The sequence below is a fragment of the Vombatus ursinus genome, unplaced genomic scaffold (assembly GCF_900497805.2).
Source record: "Vombatus ursinus unplaced genomic scaffold, bare-nosed wombat genome assembly UNPS02001287.1, whole genome shotgun sequence".
NCBI lineage: Eukaryota > Metazoa > Chordata > Mammalia > Diprotodontia > Vombatidae > Vombatus > Vombatus ursinus.
This window is the reverse complement of record NW_020941065.1, coordinates 1,017,776-1,040,986: the sequence shown is the minus strand read 5'-3', so window position 1 is coordinate 1,040,986 and position 23,211 is coordinate 1,017,776. Positions and strand designations below refer to the sequence as shown.

Sequence of the window (23,211 nt, the reverse complement as noted above, 5' to 3'; positions counted from 1 at the left end):
ACTTGATGCCGAGAGGCCAACCAGAAGCCTATTGTAACCTACTGTAGTTTTTTTTTTTAATACTTTTCATCTTTGTGGTTCCCATGTGCCCCTCCCTCCTTGCCTCTCTTCTGGAATGTTGCTGGAGTCTCATAATTATCTTCATAACTCAAACCTCTATCCTTTCCAACCCATCCACCCAGTGCTTCACTCCCCCCACCAACTTTCAAAGTAACATTTCTTAAACATAGGTCTGATCATATCACTTCCTGTTCAATCAACTCCAGTGGGTTCCTATTACTACTAGGATCAAGCACAAATTCTGGCATTTAAAGCTCTTTACAAGGGGGCAGGTAGGTGGCAGCTAGGTGGCACAGTGGATAGAGCACCGGCCCTGAAGTCAGGAAGATCTGAGTTCAAATCCGGCCTCAAAACACTTGACACTAGCTGTGTGACCCTGGGCAAGTCACTTAATCCCAATTGCCTAAAACACACAAAAAAGTTCTTTGCAACTTGGTTCTAACCTAACTTTTCAGACTAATTATACATTATTTCCCTCTAAGCACTTTCTGGTCTAGTCAAACACTTTCTTGCTATTCCTCAGAGCTGACATTTAGTCTCCCACCTCTGTGTCTTTGCATAGGCTGTCCCTCATGCCTGGAACACCCTCCCTCCTCACCTCTACTTCTGAGAATCCCTGTTTTCCTTTAAGGCTCAGATTAAATTCCACCTTTTACAGTATATACAGCCTTTTCTGCTCCCCAGATGTAAGGACCTCTGCTACTCCAAATCCCCATCCCAAATTATCTTGTATTTATTTTGCATACATTTATTTGTGTATGTTTTCTCTTCAGAAAACATAAGCTTCTGGAGGGATGGGAGAGTATTTTTTTTTTTTTTGGTCTTTGTAGCCTCAGCACTTAGAACAGTACCTGGTACATAGTAGTGGGTACTCAATAAAAACTTGTTCCTTGATTGATTTTCTGCCCCTTCCTCTTTCTTTTCCCCCCTTTCCTCTTCCCTCCCTTTCTCCTTTTCCTTTCCTCTCTCTCCCCTTTTCTCACCCATTCTCTCTTCTTTTCCCTTCACGTCTCCTCTTCCCCTTTCCTTCCTACTGCTTGTATGAAAAATGATTTCTCTTGGTAATCTGTATCTTGGAGACTCAGAGCTCCCCCTGCCAGCCTTCTGACCAAAGTTGTTCAGAAGGAAATCTCTGATAATGAGATTGCATTGAATCTTCTTATTTTGGTCGAACTCCAACCCAGGCCTGAATTGATTTTATCCTATTCAGCTTTGGGTGGAGACAGACTCCCCAGACTGGGGGTGGTATTTCCTTTGATGGGCTGCCCGATATTGGCCTCTGCAGACTGAATGATCTAAAGTATGTACTCAAGACCTCATTTTAATATATCCCATCTCCTGGTATGTCAACCAATCACGGTTGGTTGGCAACGTTTGGGAACAACTACTCTTCAAAAGGCATATAAGGCTGTACCCCCAAATCCCAAACCTAACAGTTTTGGACTGGTGCCCTTAGGGGGGGTCCGGTTTTGGACCGAACTCCCATGCAATGCTCGTTAAGCCAGCTTGAGAGAAATTAAACCATGGACACATGTACCACAATTTCATTTGTCTCTTTCTTAGAGCAGATTCTGTTTCAGATTGAGGTTCGTGGGATTCAAGGGGTTTGGGGGTCACACTTACCACAACTATACCCTTCACTTGAATGGGAGGTGCCTGTTTCTCCAAGGACTCACAGATGTTGTCAATGCTCTTGTCAATCTGCAGCAGATGCTTTTCTTGGGGCTGGAGTTCATTCTGAATGAACTGATCTAGATTCTCAGCAGGCACAAAGTAAAGCACCTGCTGATGGTACCACCAACTCCACAAAGATTTTAACATTACTCCTCTTTCCTCCTTCAAGGTATTAACTTTACAATTAAGCTAGCCTGTGGACGAGTTCTCCGGCCTTACTCAAAGTAGAAAGAGAAATTAAAGTCTTTAGGTTTCGATTCTGAATAGCAGCTGTTTCTCCTGCTGTTTTCCGCCCTCTTCCCTGCCCCCCTCGGCTTCTACAGTTCTGATAGGCTTTGGTCTCTTCCATAAGCTTTCTCCTCCCAGTCTCTGTTCATATTTCATATTCTGTCTGGATGCCTGCTTCACTTCCTTTTTAAAAGATGCTGTTAGGCACAGAATCAGTAGCATAGTCTGTCTGAGCTTAGAGAGAAGATTCCAAGAGTTTTCAGGATACTGGCCCCTGTTTTTTTTCACAAGGCCCTACATCGCTCAGCTCCAGGCATTTTCATCAGTCTGGAATTCTCTCCCTCCTCACCTCTGTCTCCTGACTTCCCTGGCTTCCTTTAAATCCCAGCTAAAATCCCACTTTCTGCAAGAAGCCTTAGAATAGGAAATGTGAGGTCTGGGAGGGGCCTCAGAACAGAGGATGTCAGAGCTGGGAGGGGCATTAAAACAGGGAATGTCAGGACTGGGATCAATTTTAGATGCTAAATCGAAAGTCTAACTCCCTAATTTTCTAGAGGATGTAAGGATGTCACTTTACCTTTGAGAAAGTTCTGGTCCTTTGTTCTACATTCCCTGAAAGTGCACATCTTCCCTCCCTGGTCAGTCCCCAAGTCTCCCTGAGAGACATCCCAGTGTAGTACAAAGAGCTCTCAGTGTGGAGGCCCAGGAGTGGGATGTTCACAGAATCACAGAATCTCGGAGCAGGAAGAGACCCCAGAGGCCATTTTGTCTAAGCTGTGGGGTTCCCTCTGCAACATCCTATGGCTCAGTATCCAGCCTCAGTCAGAAGACCTTCAGGATGCGAAAATACCCCCCTTATTTGTTTAACTTTTATACAGAGCTCATCATGTAAAATGCCAGGCTGGGCAAACCAAAAGCTGGAATTAAAGTTGCTGGGAGAAAGATTGCCAATCTCCGATATGCAGATGATACCACTCTGATGGCAGAAAGTGAAGAAGAATTAAGAAACTTCTTGATGAGGGTGAAAAAGGAGAGTGTAAAAGCTGGCTTGAAACTTAACATCCAAAAAAACTAAGATCTTGGCAAATGGCCCCTCCCTCGGTTCTTGTTGGTGTTTTTTAGTCATTTTCAGTCGTGTCTGACTCTCCGTGACATCATTTGGGGTTTTCTTGGCAAAGCTACTGGAGTGTTTGCCACTTCTCTCTCCAGCCCATTTTACAGATGAGGAAACTGAAGGTGAAGTGACTTGTCCAGGGTCACACAGCTAGTAGGTGTCTGAAGCCAAATTTGAACTCGGGAAGATGAGGCTTGCTGACTCTAGGCTAATGCACTATGGCACCACCTAGCTGCCCCCTGATTATTGAAAAGGTATCTGCTGTTGTCAAGAAAGAGGTTTCCATCACCATACAGCATATGGTAGGGTGAAATGAGACAAAAGAGAGATCCAGAGATATCACTCTATGGGTATTTGATACAGCTAGGTGGTACAGCGGATGGATCATTGGACTTGAGTTCTAAAGCTGCCTCAGATATTTGCAAACCATGTGATTCTGGGCAAGACTCTCGTCCTCTGACTGCCTTAGTTCTCTCATTTATAGAATGGGGATAATAATAGTGCCTACATCCCCACCTCCTGTTCCCTAGGGTTGTTAAATGGATAAAATAGGACAGTATTTGTAAAGTGCTTTGCAAATCTTAAAGTGTTATATAAATGCTAGCCATTATTATTTCAAAAAGGAGAAAACATTTTCAGCTGGGGAGGTCAAGGAAGGGAGGCTACATGGAGGAGGTGTCACACCTGACTTTCCCGCTCTATATACAGAGCTGTACAGCTTGCTCTGGATACCTCTGAGATGCTATGGATACCTTTGAGCTGAACCTCAAAGGAAGACAAGGATTCTGGAAGATAGAGATGAGGAGAAAGTCTATTCCAGAGTCAGGATTAAGCTTGTGTGAATGCATGGAGGTGACAGCATGTTGAGTTGGGGGTACAGGTAGCAGATCAGTTTTACTATAATGCTTACATGGAGTACTTGAAGGGGAATAATGAACAATAAAGGTGGAAAGGTTGGCTGTAACCATTGATGTAGGGTTTTAAATAGCAAACAGAGGTATTTGTATTTTATTCTTTTTAAAAAAACTTTAAAAATGAAAAAATCAATTAACAATTAATCAATTAACAAAAATCAGTGAAGAATTTTTTCTCATTCCCACCTCCCACTCTTGCTCCAATTGAAAAAATAAAAAACAGAAAACAAAATGTCTGTAACAAATACACATAATCAAGCAAAACAATTTCCTATGTTGCTATGTCAAAGCATGCATGTCTCTCTCTGCATCTCATATCCATCCATGTGAGGAAGGTGGGTAGCCTGCTTTGCCACTGATGCACTACACTGATCAGAGTTCTCAAGTCTTCCAAAGTTGTTTGCCTCTGAAATATTGTCATTGTGTCAGTTCAACTTTGTAATTAATCCTAAAGGCAATAGGGAATGATCAGGATTTCTTGAGTAAAGGGGTGACATGATCGGGTTGATGCTTTAAGATTATTCTGGTGACTGTGGGGAAGAACAGTTGGCAAAGAAGAGACTGGAAATAGTTTTAAACTGTTTTAATAGTTCTGACAAAAATGATGAAAGCCTGAAATGGTGAGAAGGGGTTGATGAGTGGAGGCCTTGAAGATGGACTTTTTTTCCCCTAGGATTTTGGCCATGATATGAGACCTGTTGTAGAGGTAGAATTTATGACTTTGACGTTTATTGGATATGGAGAAGAAGATGATGTTGATGAGGTTGGGAACCTAGGTAACTGGAAGAACAACGGTGCCCTTGACACACAGAGGAAAGTTTGGAGGAGAGGTGGATTTAGTCATTAAAATAATGTATTCCATTTTGGCCATGTTGAGTTAGAGACGCCTATGAGACATTCAGTTGGTGGTGCATAAGAGGTACATACACACACATGCACACACCTCTCTCTCTCTCTAGCCATCCATCTATACATATACAATATTACAATATACACATATATACAAAATATGAACATCTACACATGCACACATATATATGTATATGTATATATATATATATATATACACACACACATAAACACATACAGATATACATATACACATACACCTCTGTGTGTTAACTGCATAGAGATGATGATTGACCCCATGGGAGTTAATGGGATCATTATTAGAGGGACTATATAAAGAGAAAAGAAGAGGGTCTAGAACAGAGGTGATCATCTAAGAAGGAAACTCAGGGGTACCAGGTAGGTAGGATGAAAACCAGTAGAGAAGTTATGTCACGATAAACCATGGAGAAGTGGGCAGTCAACAGTGTTAGGTGGTCAACAGTGTCAAAACTGCAGAGAAGTCAATAAGGATGACTAGAAATGACCATTGATTTAACATCCATATCCTAGGAGATCACTGGCAACCTTCAAGGTAGCAGTTTTGGTAGAGTGGTGAGGTGTGCTGCCAATTTGCAAGAGGTTGAGAAAGTAGAGGCAGTGAGTGTAAACTATTTTTTCTAGGATTTTAGCTGTGAAAGGAAAGAAAGATCTAGGATGTTAGATTGAGAAATGGTAGAGTAGAGGGAAGTTTTTTTTTCCTTTTTAAGGAAAAAGGAGGTCTAAACACGTTTTTAGATGGCAAGAAAGAAGCCAATAGATATGGGGGAAAGGGGAAGAGAGGAGTGGAGAGAGGGAGGGAGGGAAGGAGAGAGGGAGGGAAGGAGAGAGAGGGAGAATGAAGGGGAGAGACAGATTAAGAGAAAAATGCAGAGACAGAGGAAAACAGAAAAACAGAGAGAATGACAGATTTTTTCAAAGGACTTGAATGTCATGCAACTTTATGAACATTGAGCTTTAGAAAGGCTAGAGTGGACTTGATGTTTTTTTCATTGGCCATAGGGAAAAAACATAGGAAAGAGGCAATGAGCACTCTGAGGTTTTGAGCATTAGAGAATGGGAGATGGGTGGTGCTCTTGGCAAAATCTTTTCTGAGGAATGGATGTAGGAAGAAAATTATACGAGCTTGGGCCATTCACCTTTGGACTTCAGTTTCCTCATGATCTCTAAGGTTCCTTTTAGCTCTAGCATTCTAATGCCTTATATTCCCTCCTAGGAGTTGTGGAAAGACAGGTACACTAGTACATTGTTGGTGGAGCAGTGAATTGATACAACCATTCTAGAAGGTAATTTGGAACTATGCAAAGAAAGTGACTAAGATGTCCATCTCTTTTCACCCATAGACTCTTCTGCCAGGCAAATATCTGAAGGACATCATTGACAAGAAAGTCTCCACATGGTCCAAAATATTTATAGCAGTTCTTTTTATGGTAGCAAAAAAATGGAAACAGAGTAGATACCCATCGATTGGGGAATGGCCAAACAAATCATGATACATTAATGTAATGGGCTTTAAGAAACAAACATAATAAATACAGAGAAACATGAAAAGACCTATATGAACTGGTGAAAAGTAAAGAAAGCAAAACCAGAAAATCAATATACACAGTGATGACAATGTAAATAGAAAGAACAACCGCCACAGAAGAATCAAAAGTAATAGTTGCAAAATGATTAAAAGTGAGCTGGGCCCCAAAGAAGAGATATGAGAAGACACTTTCCCCTGCTCCTTTACACAGGTCAGAGTCCATACCATACATTGTATACAAAGTCAGATTTTTTGGATATGTTGATAAGTTTTTCTCATTTTGTTCTCTTCCTTGTTAAAACATTCTTTATCATAAGGAGTGTTTCTCTGGGGAAGGAAAGGTTGGGATACAGGGGAAATCTAGGCAATGTAAAAACAAAAGATATCAATAAAAATCCATTTCTTTCTTCCTTTTTTCCCTTCCTCCTCTTCCTTCCTTGTTTCCCTTTCTTCCTTCTTTCCTCCCTTCCTCCCTCCCTTCCTTTCTTAAAGCAAAACAAAACAAAAAATCACTTCATTATAAGCAGTGACCCTCTTTGAGGGGAGGAGAAAGGATAAAGGGGGGAAAATCTAGTCAATGTAAAAACAAACATCAACAAAATGCATTTATTTTACAAATTCCCATCTTCTTCTGACATTCTGTATTCTAAGGGCTGTCTTAGCTCTGACTTTCTGTGACACTAATCGAACTCTTCAAGGTTTGCAAAGCCCTTTACAGACGTTATTTCATTTGAACTTCACAACAACCCTGTGAGATAGATGTTTTTTGTTGTTGTTCACTCATGTCCAACTCTCCATGACCCCATTTGGGATTTCCTTGGTAGAGATAATGGAGTGGTTTTCCATTTCCTTCTCCAGCTCATTTTACAGATGAGGAAATTGAGGCAAATAGGGTGAAATGACTTGTCCAGGGTCACACAGCTAGTATCTGAGGCAGGATTTGAACTCAGATCTTCCTGACTACAGACCTGAAATGCACTATATCCACAGCACCACCTAGCTGCTCAAAATAGGTACTACAAGTATTATTGTGTCCCCATTTTACAGATAGGGAAACGGAATCTCTCAGAAATGAAATGACTTGTCCATGACTGAGCAACTAGTGAAAATGTCAGAGGAAGGAATTGAACCCAGATCTGCATGCCTACAAGTCTGGCATTTGTGATTCAGCTTTAAATATGCTGAATTTGAGGTACTGCTAGGTCACCCTGGTGAAGTTCAGGACAGAGATCAGGGCTGGAGTTGGGTGGTTTGGTGGCATCTGCAGAGATGATAACTAACATCATGGGAAGGAATGAACTCTCTGAAGAAGACAACATACACAAGAAAACAGAGGACAGATGACTGAAGCACAGGTAAGGACCATCATTATAGGGTGAGAAATGGGAAAAGGGTCCGCAACAGTACTCAAAGGGAGAATAGGTCATAGTTAAGACAATCCCTGGGGGAAATGGAGAGGTGGCTAGGGCTGGGTTTTTATATGCACACATCTGTCAGAAGATCTTGCATCTCAGCTCTACAGAGGGGGTGATAGCCAAGTTGTCCACATGATGAAGAATTTGGGGTTCAGAAACAGGATATTCCAGGTTCATGAAGAGACCTAAAGAAATACAAAGGTCATCTCTTTGGTACTGATACCAGTCTACACAAGTACCATTGCACCCTAAACCTCTGCCGGTAAAAAAAATCTGCCAGCAAATAGGAGATTCCCAATGGGCTGTTGGAAAAACCAAGACAAAGAAGGCACCATCAAGTGACCACAGGCCACTGAGAATGGAAATCAATAGGGCTTTGTTCTGATGCCTGGTTCTGGTTCACATCATCATCTGTGGGTAAGGAAGGATTATCTGGACTCAACAGCTATCTCCTTTTCTCTTCCTCTTTCCTGATCTGCTCAGCTCTGGACATTTTCAGAGTTTTCACTTCCTTGCCAGAGCTGCCATCACGTGACCTCAGGAGATTCCAAACCCTCTCCTAATTCTGAGCTACTGAAGATTTCTCTCACCTTCAACGCCCAGGGCTGGACAAAGTCCCCAGACTTGTTTGCACAGCATACAGAATTTGCATAGGAGGCAGCTTCCTTTGCCAATAGGTCCCAGCGGGTGCCATGGCCCAGATTCCCAGTTGGGTCGGCAGGATCCAGGATGATTGGTCTATGGGTACCATTCAAGAGATTATGTCTCAGTCATAACTAACTCTACATGTATGGATTATCCACAACCCATTTCCTATATCAGACTAATTCTCTACCCCACTCCTGGTTCTCAGTTTCCTCATCTAAAAAATTAAGGGGTTAGACTAGATGACTTTGGAGGTCCTTTTCAGCCCCAAATATGTGATCCTGAGATCCCTAACATATCCCTCTGGTGCCTTCTTCCACTGCCTCACAAATAGAGACCTATATCCCTGCCCCTTGTCCCTTGGGGTGCTAAAGAACTCAGGATTCTGCCTAGTCAGAGAAACACTTTGGGGGGGGGGGACAGTTACCTATCAGTTGTTGTGAGGATAATATTTGTAAAGCACTTAACACAGTGCCTCACATATAGTAGGCACTTAATAAATTCTTGTTCCCTTTCTCCTTCCTTTAAGGATCTAGCACTTAACACAAGGTGCCTCTTGTTTTGACTTAAAGAGTGAACGCTATACGAGAAGGGGAGGGAAAGAATGGGTTAGAACCTGGGTTTCCGGAGTTGCTGAGTAAGGAAATTTTTGATGATCTCATTTTCAGGGTTATAGTTAACCTTCCAGTGGATACAGAGGTTCTTGTAATTCTGGACCAGTTCCAGGACTGTCCTGAAGCCTTCAGCCATGTTGAACTGTGGTGTCCCATCCCCCTGTTCCCAGGCATAGATGGTCAAGAGCTCGAGTGCATACTGTGGGGGGAGTGCTCCTCTCCCTTTGGGAGCTCTCATACACTGGTGGGAAAAAGCAGAAAGGGCAATGGGCAAAAAGGTCACTGCCCTCCCCACTCTGCCACACCTCAGGAGGTCCAGGAGTTGGTTTGTATTGTTGGTAGACTAGCTGGTTGGAAAGAGCATAGGATTTGAAGTCCTAAGGCCAGGGTGTGAATCCTGATTCTATTATTTGTTACATGTGTGGCCTTGGGCAAGACACTCATCTTTGTGGGGCCACAGTTCCCTACTCTATAAAATGAAGGAGTAGGACAAGGTGATCTCCAAGGTCATTGTGAACTATTATTCTTATGATTCTGTGGGCGGCTGTGATTGAGGAAGAAAATTATCTGGGGAAGGAGAGACAGGTAACCTCAGAGCCAGCTGGGTGTTCCCCAGGAAGTCAGACCATGGCTGCTCTCTGCTTCTGAGAAGAAGTCACTCATTTCCTGTCCCTGCCTTCCCTTATACTAAACCTTAGAACGTGGAATATCAGATGTGGAAAGGACCTTATGATATAGAATATCAGAGCTCGGAGGGGCCTTAGAACAGGGAATGTCAGAGCTGGGAGGGAGCTTAGAACAGGGAGTGTCAGAGCTGGGAGGGGCCTTAAAACAAAAATGACAGGGTTGGGAGGGGCCTGAAAACAGGGATAGTCAGAGCTGGGAGGGGCCTTAGAACAAGGAAGGCCAGAGCTAGAAGGGGCCTTAGAACAGAGAAGGTCAGGGCTGGGAGGGGCCTTAGAACAGGAGATGTCAGAGCTGGGAGGGGCCTTAGACCAGGAAATGTCAGAACTAGAAGGAGCCTTAGAACAAGGAATGTCTGATTTGGAAGGATTTTTAGAACATAAAATTTCAAAGTTGGAAGTAAATGTGTATCATAGAAAGTACCAGTTGGGAGAGACCTTGGAAGACCCCCAAGAGAGAGCCTTCGGAGGCTCAGCCCTGAAGAATGGAGGGGCTGCCTACTGGGCTTTACCTGTTTGTACCAGTGCTTTACCAGGCGGATCAGACTCTTCAGCTTGGTGGGGCGAGAGATAACAAAATCTCGCTGCAGTTCTGTGAAGCAGGAGGAGAATTCGCCTCCATTATTGTAGCTGTTGATGAGATCAATGTAGACCTGGGTATCAGGTTTTGTGCCTGAGCTCAACTGGCCTAAAATGGGGAGAAAAGAAACATACCACAGTTACCAGTGTATTAAGCTTACCATCGTGTAAGGTGCAGGCTGTGGGCTTTTGTGGAAACTCTTGTGTGAGATACCAGCAAAATTGAAGGTGTATTTCATCTTGAAAACCTGAGGTCTCACGGCTTAGTGGGTTTTGTATATGTTGCTTTACGATATCTTACCCATTCACCTAAGGGATCATTCATCAGCATATCAGGGACAGCTAGAGGATCATGGGCCACAGAGTTTAGAGCTAGAAGGAACCTCACAGGCCGTGGCGTCCAATGCCTTCATTTTGCTGATGAGTGAAGGAGGGGACTCCTCTGGAGAGGCAAAAGACCTGGGTCCTAGTTCCAGCTCTACCACCAAGTCTGTGATTTTAGACATCTAAACCAGGGCTTAGCATTGTGCCTGGCATGTAAGTGCTTAATCAATGCTGGCTGACCAACTAGTTGACTGATCTATGATCCCTTCTCGTCCTGATGTTCTCCATTATCTCAATTAATTTAACTTCATACATTTTTTTTAAAGAAAGGGAGAGGTGGAAGGAAAGGAGACAGCAAAAGAGGGTGACAGGAAGGAAGGAATTAAGGAAGGGAAGAAAAGGAAGAAGGAAGGAAGAAAGGAAATGAATCAAGGAAGGGAAGGGAAGGAAGAAGGAAAGAAAGAGGTAAAGAAAGGAGGAGGGATAAAGGAAGGAGGTAAGGAAGGAAGGAAGAAAGGAAAGAAAATAATGTATCAGGCTTTATATCCTGCTGAGGAAGATAGAAAAGGAGAAAAAGAAAAAGAGAGAAGGATAGCAAGAGTGAAAAGGTGAAGGAAAGAGAAAGGAAGAAAAACAAGGAGATAATAATTACAACTAACATTAATATTGAAGTTTTCAAAGTATATCTATATCTATATCTATCTATCTATCTATCTATCTATCTATCTATCTATGTATCTATAAACAAGATTTTTACTGAGCCAGTTTCTAACTTGAGAATGCTTAGAGCCACATAAAGCAGGTCTAGAGACTGGAGTGCCAATAATCAAATAGTTTAATCAGTTTCAGAGTGAGGAATATTCTCTTAGGTGAAGTAAAAGCACAGGTTATATACTGAAATCACAACTGGGGAAGGTGGATTACAAACAATCATTTAGTGGTTTCCCATAATAAATCCCTAAGTCTCACAATACAATAATTCTGGAGTCAAATCTTTGTGGATTGTGAGCACCTCCCCTAAAGTACAGAACCAGAGTTCTGTGACATGAACAGCTTCTACAATCTTCCATTCAATTCACTTAAGGTCCAGTGATTGTGAGCTGTTGTCAGGGTTTTGATTAATCAATTTAAGCTGCATTGGGAGCTCTAACTCTGAAGTCAGAGAGACAGCTCTTGAGAAAACTAAATTATTAGTTTAGTCATTACACATATCATAGCAATTAATATGAAAATTATGAATTCATATACACACACACACACTCACATACATGTATGGTGGTCCTCATGACAAACTTGGCGCTATTACAATCTCCATTTTACAGATGTGAAAACTGAGGCTTAGAAAAGTTAAGTGACTTGGTCACAAAGTGGTTCAGGAAGGATTTGAACCCAGGTATTTCAGCTTTTCTGACTCCAAGTCCCTTCCTCCATTGAGATGGTCAGACAGAGAGAGAGGAAAGGAGAAGGAAAGGAAAGGAGAAAGACCAGGAGAGGAACCGAGGGAAGTGGGAGTGGGAGAGAAGAAAAAAAAACAAACCCTGGCTACAAGGTGTAATTGCTTAATCTGGAGTGATTACTTAGTCGTAAATCACAGCAGGTACTAACTAGGGTTTAGTCAACACCTCGAAATATATTTGAAAGCAAACAAACAGCAAATGAGATTTGCGCTTTGCTTGGGCAGGAATCACCGTTGGACAAAAGACAGGGTGTTTTTACAGACATACAGAAGAACACCAACGGTTAGGGGAGAAAGTCCAGTCCCTGGGAGAATGGGGACCTAGGGGAGCTCCCTCATCTCTCTTTAAAAGCAGCTCACCCAAAGCATTGAAGGCAGGAAGAACATCGAAGTCCACACTGTGGTCCAGGGTCTTGGACGTCAGCGTGAAGCTGAGCACCCGGGGATTCTCCCATTTGGAGATCTCAAATTTCACGTCAAATTGCTTCTCCCGCCGGCAGGCTTCCAGCTGCGCTCGGATTTCTGCGATGATTTCCGCGCGGTTGGTCCCTTGGTCGGCGAATCCACAGAAGCAGCTGAGGAACACTACGAGGTCGGCATCGGAGCGGCCCCTCAGGGCGGTGCCCTTGGCCGAAGAGCCTCCCTGAATGGGGGGAGGCGTGAGGAAAGGGGAAAGTGTCAGGTCAGAGCTGAGACCAGGGATCACTGAGCTGCAGGGGCCATCTGGGCAAGAGACACTCTCGCTTGGGAGGGAGTGGACAGAGACCCTGGGATAATGACCTCCAGGGGCAGAGGCCTTGGGACAAAACACAGGGAAGCTGCTCCTCCACTCCGATGCTGGAAAAGAGACCATTTATTAGACGTGTGCTGGAGCCGGCTTGCACAACCTGTGAAAGACGATTGTTAAATTTTCAGCTAGTATTTATAATTCAAAAATTGACAAACACTACGAATTAGGGCTTGATTTATTGTTTTGTTGGTTGTCTGGACAGAAGAAATTGATGGAGAAAATGTTAGTGGGGTTCAGATTAAACATAAAAGTTGGTGATAGTACTTTTTTAAAAAAAATTTTAGGGAAGCCCTAGAGAGGGAAAATGACTTTTCCAAAGTCATTCCACTTCTGAAATTGGGACCAAGCTGAGGTAGAATACTTAAGTGGAATTCAATTCTGATGGTCTCACAGACTGGTACAGTTGGAAGGAATGTTGGTGATCACCTTGCACAACCTGTTTTTATAGAAGGCCCTAGGTGTTGAAGTGGCTAGAGTGCTGGGCCTGGAGTTAGACCTGATTTCAAATCCTCCCTCAGACACTTTACTAGCTGTATGACCATGGGCCAGGGAGGAGTCAGCAGATTTAATTTTAATTTTTTTTTTTAATTTAGAGCCTCTACCTGAAGGGGAAATAGGGAAATCTAGCGTTGACATAAAGTCTGAACTAAGACAGGGTGATCAGTTATGTCCATCCCTTCACTGCTGTCCACCTCAGTTTGCCCAACTGTAAAATGGGGTCAATAATAGCACCTACCCCCTAAAATTGTTGTGAGGATCAAATGAGATATTGTAAAGTGCTTTGCAAAGATTAAAGCACTATATAGATACTACTACTACTACTATTTATTATTATTGAAACAGAAGCCCAGGATTAGTGTTGGAACAGGACCTAGAACCCCAGGTGTCTTGACTCCCAGTCTACTCCTCTTTCTGCCAGGCTGGTGAAATTTGGCTTTCCTTGGGTGCACCAGCTTTCTCAGAAGAGTTGCCTCTGGTCTCAAATCTCACTGTAAACACTTGAGCTAAGAAGAGTGCCTGACAGATGAGCCCTGGCCCCATGTTTACTCACCCTCCCTAGGGTTCCCATTGGCAAGAAAATTTGAAAAGCCAAGGAGGGTGAAACTTCAAAAGAAAGAAAAGATGGGAGAGGCCAAAGTGTTCCCAGGACACTCTAGCCCCTTACTAGGAGCTGAGGTGTTAGCTTCTTTCCTAGATCTTACCCCTCCTTGTTATGAAAATTCTATAAACTTTTATGAGAATTTTAATATTTCTTTTACTGGTTCTTATTATTCAGGGCTTAGAGCTATTCCTGCTGCAACTTTTGGTTAGCTGAAAGCCTGTCTCATGTGGCTAAAAACCTGAGTAATACAATGATAGAATTAATTTTTAAAAAATTAAACTTTTAGACATTCCTCAATAAGAATCAGGAGAATTTGAGCTTCCCAAAGTGATTTAGTCATTGGTGGAAGGATCATCCTGTAGGCCTGTAGATCTCCCCTCTCAATCAGTCCATTGCCCTCTAAATGTTATTCAGTCATGTCTGACTCAACCCATTGGGGTTTTCTCGGCAAACATACTGGAATGATTCTTAGCAAACATACTGGAGTGGTTTGCCATTTCCTTTTCTAGCCCATTTAACAGATGAGGAAACTGAGGCAAACAGGGTTAAGTGATTTGCCCAGGCTCACACAGCTACTAAGTGTCTGAGGTCGGATTTGAACTCACATCTTCCTGACTCCAGGTCCAGTGCTGAGCCACCTAAATGTGTAATTATAACCTGTCTTAGTTTACCTATGGAGCCTGTTTAACTAGGTTTGTTTCCTTAGGGGATGTATGAGATTATGATTTTGTTAAAGTTTGTTCATTGTTTATGATATTGAAGGAAGCATGGGATTATGAGCCTGTCTTTTATTTAAACTTTTAAGTCTAAAAGAAGTATGAGATTGCAATATATACAAAAATGATTTCTTTGTCTCTCTGATGTAGTTTTGTCTATAGAAAGCTTCATTAGAATCCTAATCTCAGTTTAGTGTTATTTTTCTACCTCTTGAATTTCTGCTTAAGCATAACAAAACCTAAATTTTTGCCTCTATAATTTCTTCATTTGTGGTAGATTTATTTTGGCAGCTAGAATCTATCACATGAACTCAAAGAGGAGATATTTCTCCCTAACATCCTAAAGGGCCCCACTTCTCCTTGCTATGGGCTGGTTAATCAGTGGGGAGGAAGGGTGTCTTCCCAGCCTGCCCTGGTCCATAGGCTCTGGTGCTCTTTTTTTTTTTTTTTTTTTTTGAGGCAGTTGGGGTTAAGTGATTTGCCTAGGTTCACACAGCTAGTGTCAAATGTCTGAGGACAGATCAGGTCCTCCTGAGTACTCTTTCTTTCTGGGTAGACTGTGAGGAAGTACCTGATAGGTTACCACTGTTGGTATGTAGGGACTGCCCTCCTTCTTCCCTCATCCCAGGAGAGTCAAGCTGCTCACTCATCCCCCATTCCCTATCCCCCATCTTTCACAGGGCTCTTCCCATACCAGGATCTGCCTCTACCTTCTTTTGTAATGGAGAACACGTCAGCAGCCCTTTAAATTTTCTACTCTGGGGCATAGCCCTGATCACCCTGCCTAGGTTCTGGCTCTGTGTCAAAGCTAGATTTCCCTATTCCCCATACAAGTATAGATTCTAGATTAAGGTCAAAGAAATATGCTGTCTCCACTCCCATCCCCACATGACAAGGAAGAACACTGGATACAGGGTAGATCTGGCTTCTAGTCTGGACAATACAACTTACCAGCTGCATGACCTTGGGCAAGTAACGAACACTCTGTGCCTCAGTTTCCTTCTCTGTAAAATGGAGATAATGAGCCCTACCATGCCTCTCTGCCAAGGTTGATACAAAGATCTAATGAGATAAAGTGAGATGTCTAAAGTACTTTATACCAGCAATGCCTTCATACCATGCTGTCCTGGTGTTCTGACCCCCATGTGTCTGAACCTTCTTTGACTGACTGTGGTCTGTCTAGATTTTGAATTTACCTTGGTTCATTTAATCAACAAACATTTACTGGGCAAGGCTTTGCCTTGAGTGCTATGAGAAAAATGGAGGTGCATAATAACAATTACAATAACAGCAACATTAATGTTTCTCATCAAGTTATGATCCTGTAAGACAGGTTCTCCTATAGCTATGATGCCAAACAGACAGGGATATGACTTGGGTATGCTGGAAAATATTTAACAACTAGCTTCCCTCTCCCCCCTAAATTTACTCACAACACTTTTTTCAGTTTAACCTGCATTATTATTAGCATTTTATCCATTACTTTCTTAAGTATAGACACTCAATAAAACAATAAACCTGTGTGATCCTGGGCAAGTCACTTAACCTTTTGTTAACTTTGCCTCACAAAAAAAACAAAACAAAACAAAACAAAAAAAAAAACAATAAACCAAGCCCTGATTCATAGTGTTTGCCTATTTCCAAAGTATAAATGCTCACACTGAAAATTTAACAATTAGCTCTCAGAGTTGGAATGAGCTGGCTTCAGCTCACCCCTGGATGTGTGCCTCAGAGAGGTACAGACAGAGGCTGTGAGTATACATGGGTGCACAGATATAGAGTTGTAAGGAACCTCAGAAATCATTCTAGTCCATTCACCTCATTTTACTGAGAAAGAAACTGAGGCCCAAGAAGTAAGGTGATACCCAAGGCCACACAAGTAGAAAATATAAGAGGTTGGATATGAACCCAGGTTGTCTGACTACAGAGTCAGGGAAAGCTTCATAGAATGATGGGTAGTATCTAGTCTGACTGAGATGATGTTGGGGTAGTACTCTAGTGGGAGGGGCTGCTGTGAGCCACATCTTCTGGGGGCTTTTCTCTTTTCCCCTGATCCAACCTCCATGCCACCCTACGTCCCATTCAGATGTCCTAGAAGAGACCTTCTACACCAACCCCTGGAGAGAAATGATTATTAATAACCAATGATTTGGGGAGATCCAGAGTTCCTCCCCTTTTCCAAAGTCCAGATTTTAAATGTTCAGTCTCTAGAAGGATATTGCTGATAATGAGATTAGACTAAGACCCCACTCTGTTAGGGTTGTTAAGGCTCAGCTCAGGCTTGCTCAGGCTTGCTCAGGCTTGGGTGGGGCATAAATTCTTTTAATAGATTGCCCAAGGCTGGGGAGGGTCTGGGTACAGAGATAGTCTCTCAGTCCATGGGTGATATGATGTCACTTTCAGTCTTTCATTGTAATATTCCTTCTCCCATTGTTAACCAATCAGAGTTGATTCCCACCCATTTACTCTTCAAAAGGTATATAAACTGTGAACCTGCCACCATGAGGGTCTTTGGTCTAAGAGACAGACAAATGACCATCCTTTTATTAATAACATGTTAGCCTTATTAATATAATGATTAAATTACCCAGAAACTATGTCTCAAATCTTTTGAATCACTGCACCTCTCATTTGACAGATTAAGAAAACGAGACCCAGGAAAAGAATTTAAATTACTTGTCCTAGGACCTAAAACAAATTCCCTTAATAAAAGGTTTTGTTCTGTAAAGTTTGGATTCAGTCAAAGGACCACACTTGAGGACCTAGAGGGCTATATGTGGCCTCAACGACCTTGTCCTTTGTTCTTGAAGAGGACCAAAATGACATCACTATGTTAGAGCCAAGTTACAATGCATCCAGCTGTGGCTGATCAGACCTAAAGGAGTTCAAAATGTTCTACCACAGGTAGGGTACACATAGTCCATGTGAACATTTGGGGTGGATAATCTAAATTTGCGCATCTGGGTCAGAATACTCGCAAACATCAAGATTGGTTTGACAAAAGTGATAGGGTAATTCAGAAGCTGTTAAATGAAAAAACGAGAACTCCACAGGGTTTACCAGCAGTATCGTTCATCCATCTCTAAGAAGGCAGTATTTAACTCCAACAAAATTAAAGCATAAGCAAAGCTTATAGGTAGTACATTCCAGAGGAAGGATTTTAACCCAGGCCCTCTTAATCCAGGTTCTTTTCACTATGCCTTAAGGTTCTACTCTCAGTGCTTGGTTTTGACTCCAGACACTATCTTGGGAGTTGTCTGTCTCTGGATAAGAGCTGAACTTTATACTTCTTCTGGGACCTTGAAGGTGGTTCAGTGTCTAGACATGGCCACTTAGTAACTTTACTTACCACTGTGTCCTGGTGTTCACTAAAGAAAAACAACTTGATTTAGGCATTGGGGGATAGGGAGATGGGATAGAGTAGATTTCTAGGAAGTCTCCCAGTAAATTAGAAGAGCTGGCAGATCTGCTCCTATCCTTGGCTCATTCCTCCTCACTCAAGGGAGTTATCTAATCTGCTTATAAGACACTTCATCTCTGTCTGCCTCAGTTTCTTCATCTGTAAAATGAGGATAATATTAGTACCTACCTCCCAGGGTTATTGTGAGGATAGAATGAGAGAACCTTTGTGAAGTGTTTACTTAGCTCAGTGCCTGGAACACAGCAGGTTCTTAATAAATGCATTTTCCCTTTCCTCCCTTCCTCTTTTACCTCCCAGATGAACTCTATCCCTAATTCCAACTCTAACCCCCTCTGATTATGGGGGGTGCCATATCCTTCCTTTGGGGGTCCCGTTGTATGTGTGGCTCACCTTGACTACTTTGAGCACCTTAGTGGATGAATTCCGGAAGCAGTTTTCTTTCATAAATGAGCAGATGATGTCCACGGCTCTGCTCACCTGACCCAGGAATTCTCGGTTGGGCTGGAGGAATTTACTGATGAAGCTGTCCAGGTCCCAGGATGGAGTTTGTTGAAGCAGAGTTGGCTGAAGAGAAAGACACCAGGGATCAAAGAATTGTAGATTCCGAGACAGAAGGGACTGCAGAAGCCGACCCCTTCATTTTGACAGATGAGAAAACTGAAGCCAAGAAAGTTAATGCATTTACCCAAAGTCAAACAGGAAGGACGTGAACCCCAAGCCAGGGCTCTTTGTACTATATCTTGATGGCCTAGACACTTCGTTCTAGGGCTGGGGTAAGAGTGTGGTTGTGGGGATTCCCTCAATTGAAACAAACAAACAAACAAACAAACAAATGAAAAACAATTGAAACTCAAATATAGCCAGGCAGCCCAATTAATCTTCCACCATCACCAAAAACAAAATGAAACAAAACAAAACAAAACAAAAACATACAAGACTACATCTGTCTTCAGTGTTGACCTGGGAATTAGGTGACCTAGGTCCCAGTCTGGGACCCTGGGCCCTTCTGAGGCTCAGTTTTCTCATCTGCAAAATGGCGACAAGAATTCTTGGCCTCTCCAGCCCCCCGCAGAACCACTTCATCATAACTGATTTCATCAGGATATCAATGTTTGGGGCAGAGAACACCATCTTCCTCTTGAGAGGGGAGCATTTTTCAAAGAGGCCCTGCCTCTTACCATCACATCCCATGGTTGCACTGGAGACCCGTCCCCATGCACAAAGCAGGGCTGACACCCACATGTTTCAGCTTCCTGGACCAGCCTCTCCCAGCTCCCCTGGCCCACATTCCAGGTTGGGTCTGCTGGGTCCAGGATCAGGGGCCTGTAGTTAAGTAGAGAGAATAAATGAAGGGTAAGCCTTCCCATCATGGGACTAACTAGATAGGCAGAGGACAGGCTAGAGGAAAGGACAAGAAGAAGGAATATGAGGCGGAGGAAGTCTGGACAAAGCAGACTGGGGAAAAATAGCTAAGGGGTTCCAGAGCATCCCTTGAGAAAAACCTTGAGAAGGGCAACGTCACAGTGGAGACAGTGCTGGACTTGAGGTCAGGAAGACTTGAATTAAAATCTTGCCTGAGGAAAGTCGTGTGACCCAGGACAAATCCCTTAACCTCTCAGCCTCAATTTCCTTATCTATAGAATGGGGATAATAGTTCCTATTGGATAGTGTTGCTGTGAGGATCTCAGGAGAAAACAGATGTAAAGCATTTTACAAACCTTGAAACACTCTCTAAATGCTAGCTCTAGTTATTATTGGCTCTTTAGCTCCCCACTGCCTCCAAACAACCTTGCTTTCTTCGCAGTACTGCCTAGCTCTGACTCTGCTGCTCTAGAATTTGTTTAGAGACATTTTTTACAAGTATTTGGAGGGGTTTGGGGGAGAGCTCAAGCAAGACACTGCTTTTGCTCTGCCATCTTGGCCCTAGCTCTGACTCTGGCTTGACTTTGCTGTATAGCAGGGAAGATTCTGGGCTCATGGCTTTCAATTCCAGGGGAGCAAAGTGGGAAGGCCTAGGAAGTGGGAGGCGAGAAGACTTGACACCTAGGCTTTCCCAGCTGTTTTTGTAGGCAACTCCTGATGGCCTTATCCTCAAAGTCGTAGTTGATTGTCCAGTAGACACAGAGCTGCTGGTAGTTCCGGATTAGGCTCAGGACTGTCAGGAAGCCTTCAGCCGTGTGGAATTTTTCCTTCTTTCCTGCTTGTTCCCAGGCATAGATGGTCAGGAGCTCCAGGGCATAGACCGGAGGCAAATAATTGTCATCTTGTTGGCCTGCCTCATACTGTGATGTAACCTAATGGAACCCAAACCAGTCAATCAATCCACAAGTCTTTACCCACCCTGGGTACTACAGGTAACAGAAAAGAAGACAGGCTTTCTGGTCTTTGGGAGCATAAACTCTAGTTGAAAATACCTAGATAAAATGAGAAAGAGACCTGATAGATTACCTCATAGGGTTGTTTATGAGGTTCAAAAGTGATATTTTATATTGGGGGCATTCTGGTCTCAGGACCCCATAAACACTTAAAAATTACTGAGGATTCCCCAAAAGCTTCCATTCATGTGGGTTATATCTATCATATTGTTATATTAGAAATTAAAGTACTTATCATATTACAAATTATAACTCCAAAAGTCAAAGGAGAGATGAACAAAATTGAAAGTAGAAACATCTATTGAACTAATAAATAAAGGTAGGAGTTATTTTAAAAAAAAACCAGCAATAAAATAGACAAACCATTGACTAATTTGATTAAAATAAGAAAAAAAAAGCAAATTACCAGTATTAAAAATGAAAAAATGTGATTATACAACCAATAAAAATGAAATAAAAACAATTAATAGGAGCTATTTTGTTTAACTATATGCCAATAAAACTGCCTATCTAAATAAAATAGATGAATATTTGCAAAAATATAAATTGCCCAGGTTAACATAATAGGAAATCGAGTGCTTAAATAACCCTATCTTAAAAAAAAAAAATAGAATAAGCCATAAATAAACTTTTAAAGAGAAAAAAAACCTGGGACCAGATGGATTTACTAGCAAATCCAACTGAACATTTAAAGAACAATGAATTTTTATACCAAATAAACTGTTTAAAAAATAGGTAATGGAGAACTACCAAATTTCTCCTATGACACAGATATAATCTTGATACCTAGAACAGGTAGAGTCAAAACAGAGAAAAAACGTAGACCAATTTCCCTAAGGAATATTGATGCAAAATTTTAAATAAAATACCAGCAAGGAGATTACAGTAATATATCATAAAGATCATACACTATGACCAGGCTGAATTTTTTTCCCCAGGAATGCAGAGGTGGTTCAATATTAGGAAAATTTTGAGCATAATTGACCATATTAATAACAAAATAACAAAAATCACGATTATTTCTATAGATGCAAATTTTTTGGACAAAATATAACACCCATTTTTATTTTTAAAAAATACTAGAAAGCATAGGAATAAATGGTGCTTTCCTTAAAATGTTAAGTAGTCTGTATCTAAAACTGACAACAAGCATTATCTGTAATGAGGATAAATGAAAAACCTCTCCTTTTTTAAAAAAGAAAAGTTCAGAGATTTGATTCTAATAGTTTTAATGACAGTGCTCGTTTATCAGTGCTAATGTGTCCCAGGTCTCACCTGCTGGTACCAGTGTTTCACTAGAAGAATGAGATTCTTCAGCTTAGAGGGGCGGCTGTTGACAAAATCCCTCTGGAGCTCAGTAAAACATTCAGAGTAGGTGCTTGCTGGAGAGCCATTGCTGAGGAGGTCTACGTAGACCTGGGGTCTAGGTTTGGAGCCAGGGTTGAGAGGCCCTGTGAAGAAACAACACACATATCATCTCTTTGCCGCAAACTAAGCAGGCTTTCTCTCCTAGGGTGGGGACTCCAAAGATGTGGAGAAATCATTTCCCCCATTCTGGACCCAGGGACTGTCCTCCTGTTCACTCCCACCATTCCCCAGATCAGAGGTCCAATAGGGAAAGTGTGAGAAACCCCATTAGGGTCATAGATTTAGACCTTAGAGATGATCCATTAGGATTCCTTCCTTTCACAGATCAGGACCCAAGAAGGAGAAGTGACCTTCCTGACTGTAAAGCTAGGGTTTCTTCCATGGCACCATCTTGTCAATAGGTCAAGGAAAAAGTGGCGCACAAACCCGCAATGGACACATAGGTCCTGAGGCTCTGTTCTGTGATTTAAAGTAGGTAGCATGGCCTAGACTGGTGGTCCCAAGCCTAATTCTACCGCAGACTGGTATAAAATCTGGAATTTTGTTGGTGACTTGAATAAAGGAAGAGATGGCCTGCTCATCAAATGTGTGGATGTCTTCTAAGAGGGAAGGATAGCTAACACACAGGATGACAACCTCAGGATCCCTAAGGATTTAGAAAGGCTGTGAGCATTGGACTGAGTCTAATAAGATAAAAATCACTCACTATGTTTTTGTCCAAAAAAAGAAAAGTAAGTTTCACATAATAGAGATCTGCAGTTTTCTGTATAATCTCCTTCTCTTCTATTTTAGGAGTGCCCATTTTATTTATTATTAATTATAATAAGAGCTAGCATTTACATAGAGTTTCAAGGTTTGCAAAGCTCTTTACATGTATTAATTCATTTGATTCTCATGACAGCCCTGGGAAGTAGATGCAATTATCATCATCCCCCCCATTTTGCAGATGAGGAAACTGAGGCACAATTTAAGTGTCTTAAGTGACTTGTCCAGAGTCACTTAGATAGCATGAGTCTGAGGTGGGATTCAAACTCACGTCTTCCTGACTCCTAGTCCTATGATCTATTCATTGCACCACCTAGTTTCCTCTCTTAGACCAAAGACCCCTAATGGTGGTGGGGTCACCGTTTATATGCCTTCTGAAGAGGAGGAATCATGAAGAGTCAGACACAACTGAACAACAAAGCCCTGACATTCCCTGTTCTAAGGCCCCTCTGAGCTCTGACATCCCCTGTTCTAAGGCCCCTCTGAGCTCTGACATCCCCTGTTCTAAGGCCCCTCCCAGCTCTGACATTACCTGTTCTAAGGGCCCTCTCA

General features: G+C 42.3%; 2 protein-coding genes across 5 annotated transcripts in view; both read right to left on the bottom strand.

Annotated features, from left to right (window-relative positions):
* LOC114043454 (2'-5'-oligoadenylate synthase 2-like) overlaps positions 1–1,982 on the bottom strand; it is a 51,822-nt gene extending 49,840 nt beyond the window's left edge. For all 4 annotated transcript variants that reach the window (XM_027862598.1, XM_027862597.1, XM_027862599.1 and 1 more), the window contains exon 1: positions 1,684–1,982. In XM_027862598.1, coding sequence (XP_027718399.1) covers positions 1,684–1,881 — 198 coding nt within the window. In that variant the 5' untranslated portion in view covers positions 1,882–1,982. The remainder of the gene's footprint in view (positions 1–1,683) is intronic.
* A 5,486-nt stretch (positions 1,983–7,468) lies between these two features.
* Positions 7,469–23,211, bottom strand: part of OAS3 (2'-5'-oligoadenylate synthetase 3) — a 33,574-nt gene continuing 17,831 nt past the window's right edge. The window contains exons 10-18 of the mRNA XM_027862116.1: positions 21,802–21,977; positions 20,195–20,445; positions 19,330–19,474; positions 18,542–18,715; positions 12,483–12,765; positions 10,276–10,451; positions 9,083–9,321; positions 8,412–8,559; positions 7,469–8,006 (exon numbers count right to left, since the gene is read on the bottom strand). Of these exons, the coding sequence (XP_027717917.1) occupies positions 7,995–8,006; positions 8,412–8,559; positions 9,083–9,321; positions 10,276–10,451; positions 12,483–12,765; positions 18,542–18,715; positions 19,330–19,474; positions 20,195–20,445; positions 21,802–21,977 (1,604 nt within the window). The 3' untranslated portion in view covers positions 7,469–7,994. The remainder of the gene's footprint in view (positions 8,007–8,411; positions 8,560–9,082; positions 9,322–10,275; positions 10,452–12,482; positions 12,766–18,541; positions 18,716–19,329; positions 19,475–20,194; positions 20,446–21,801; positions 21,978–23,211) is intronic.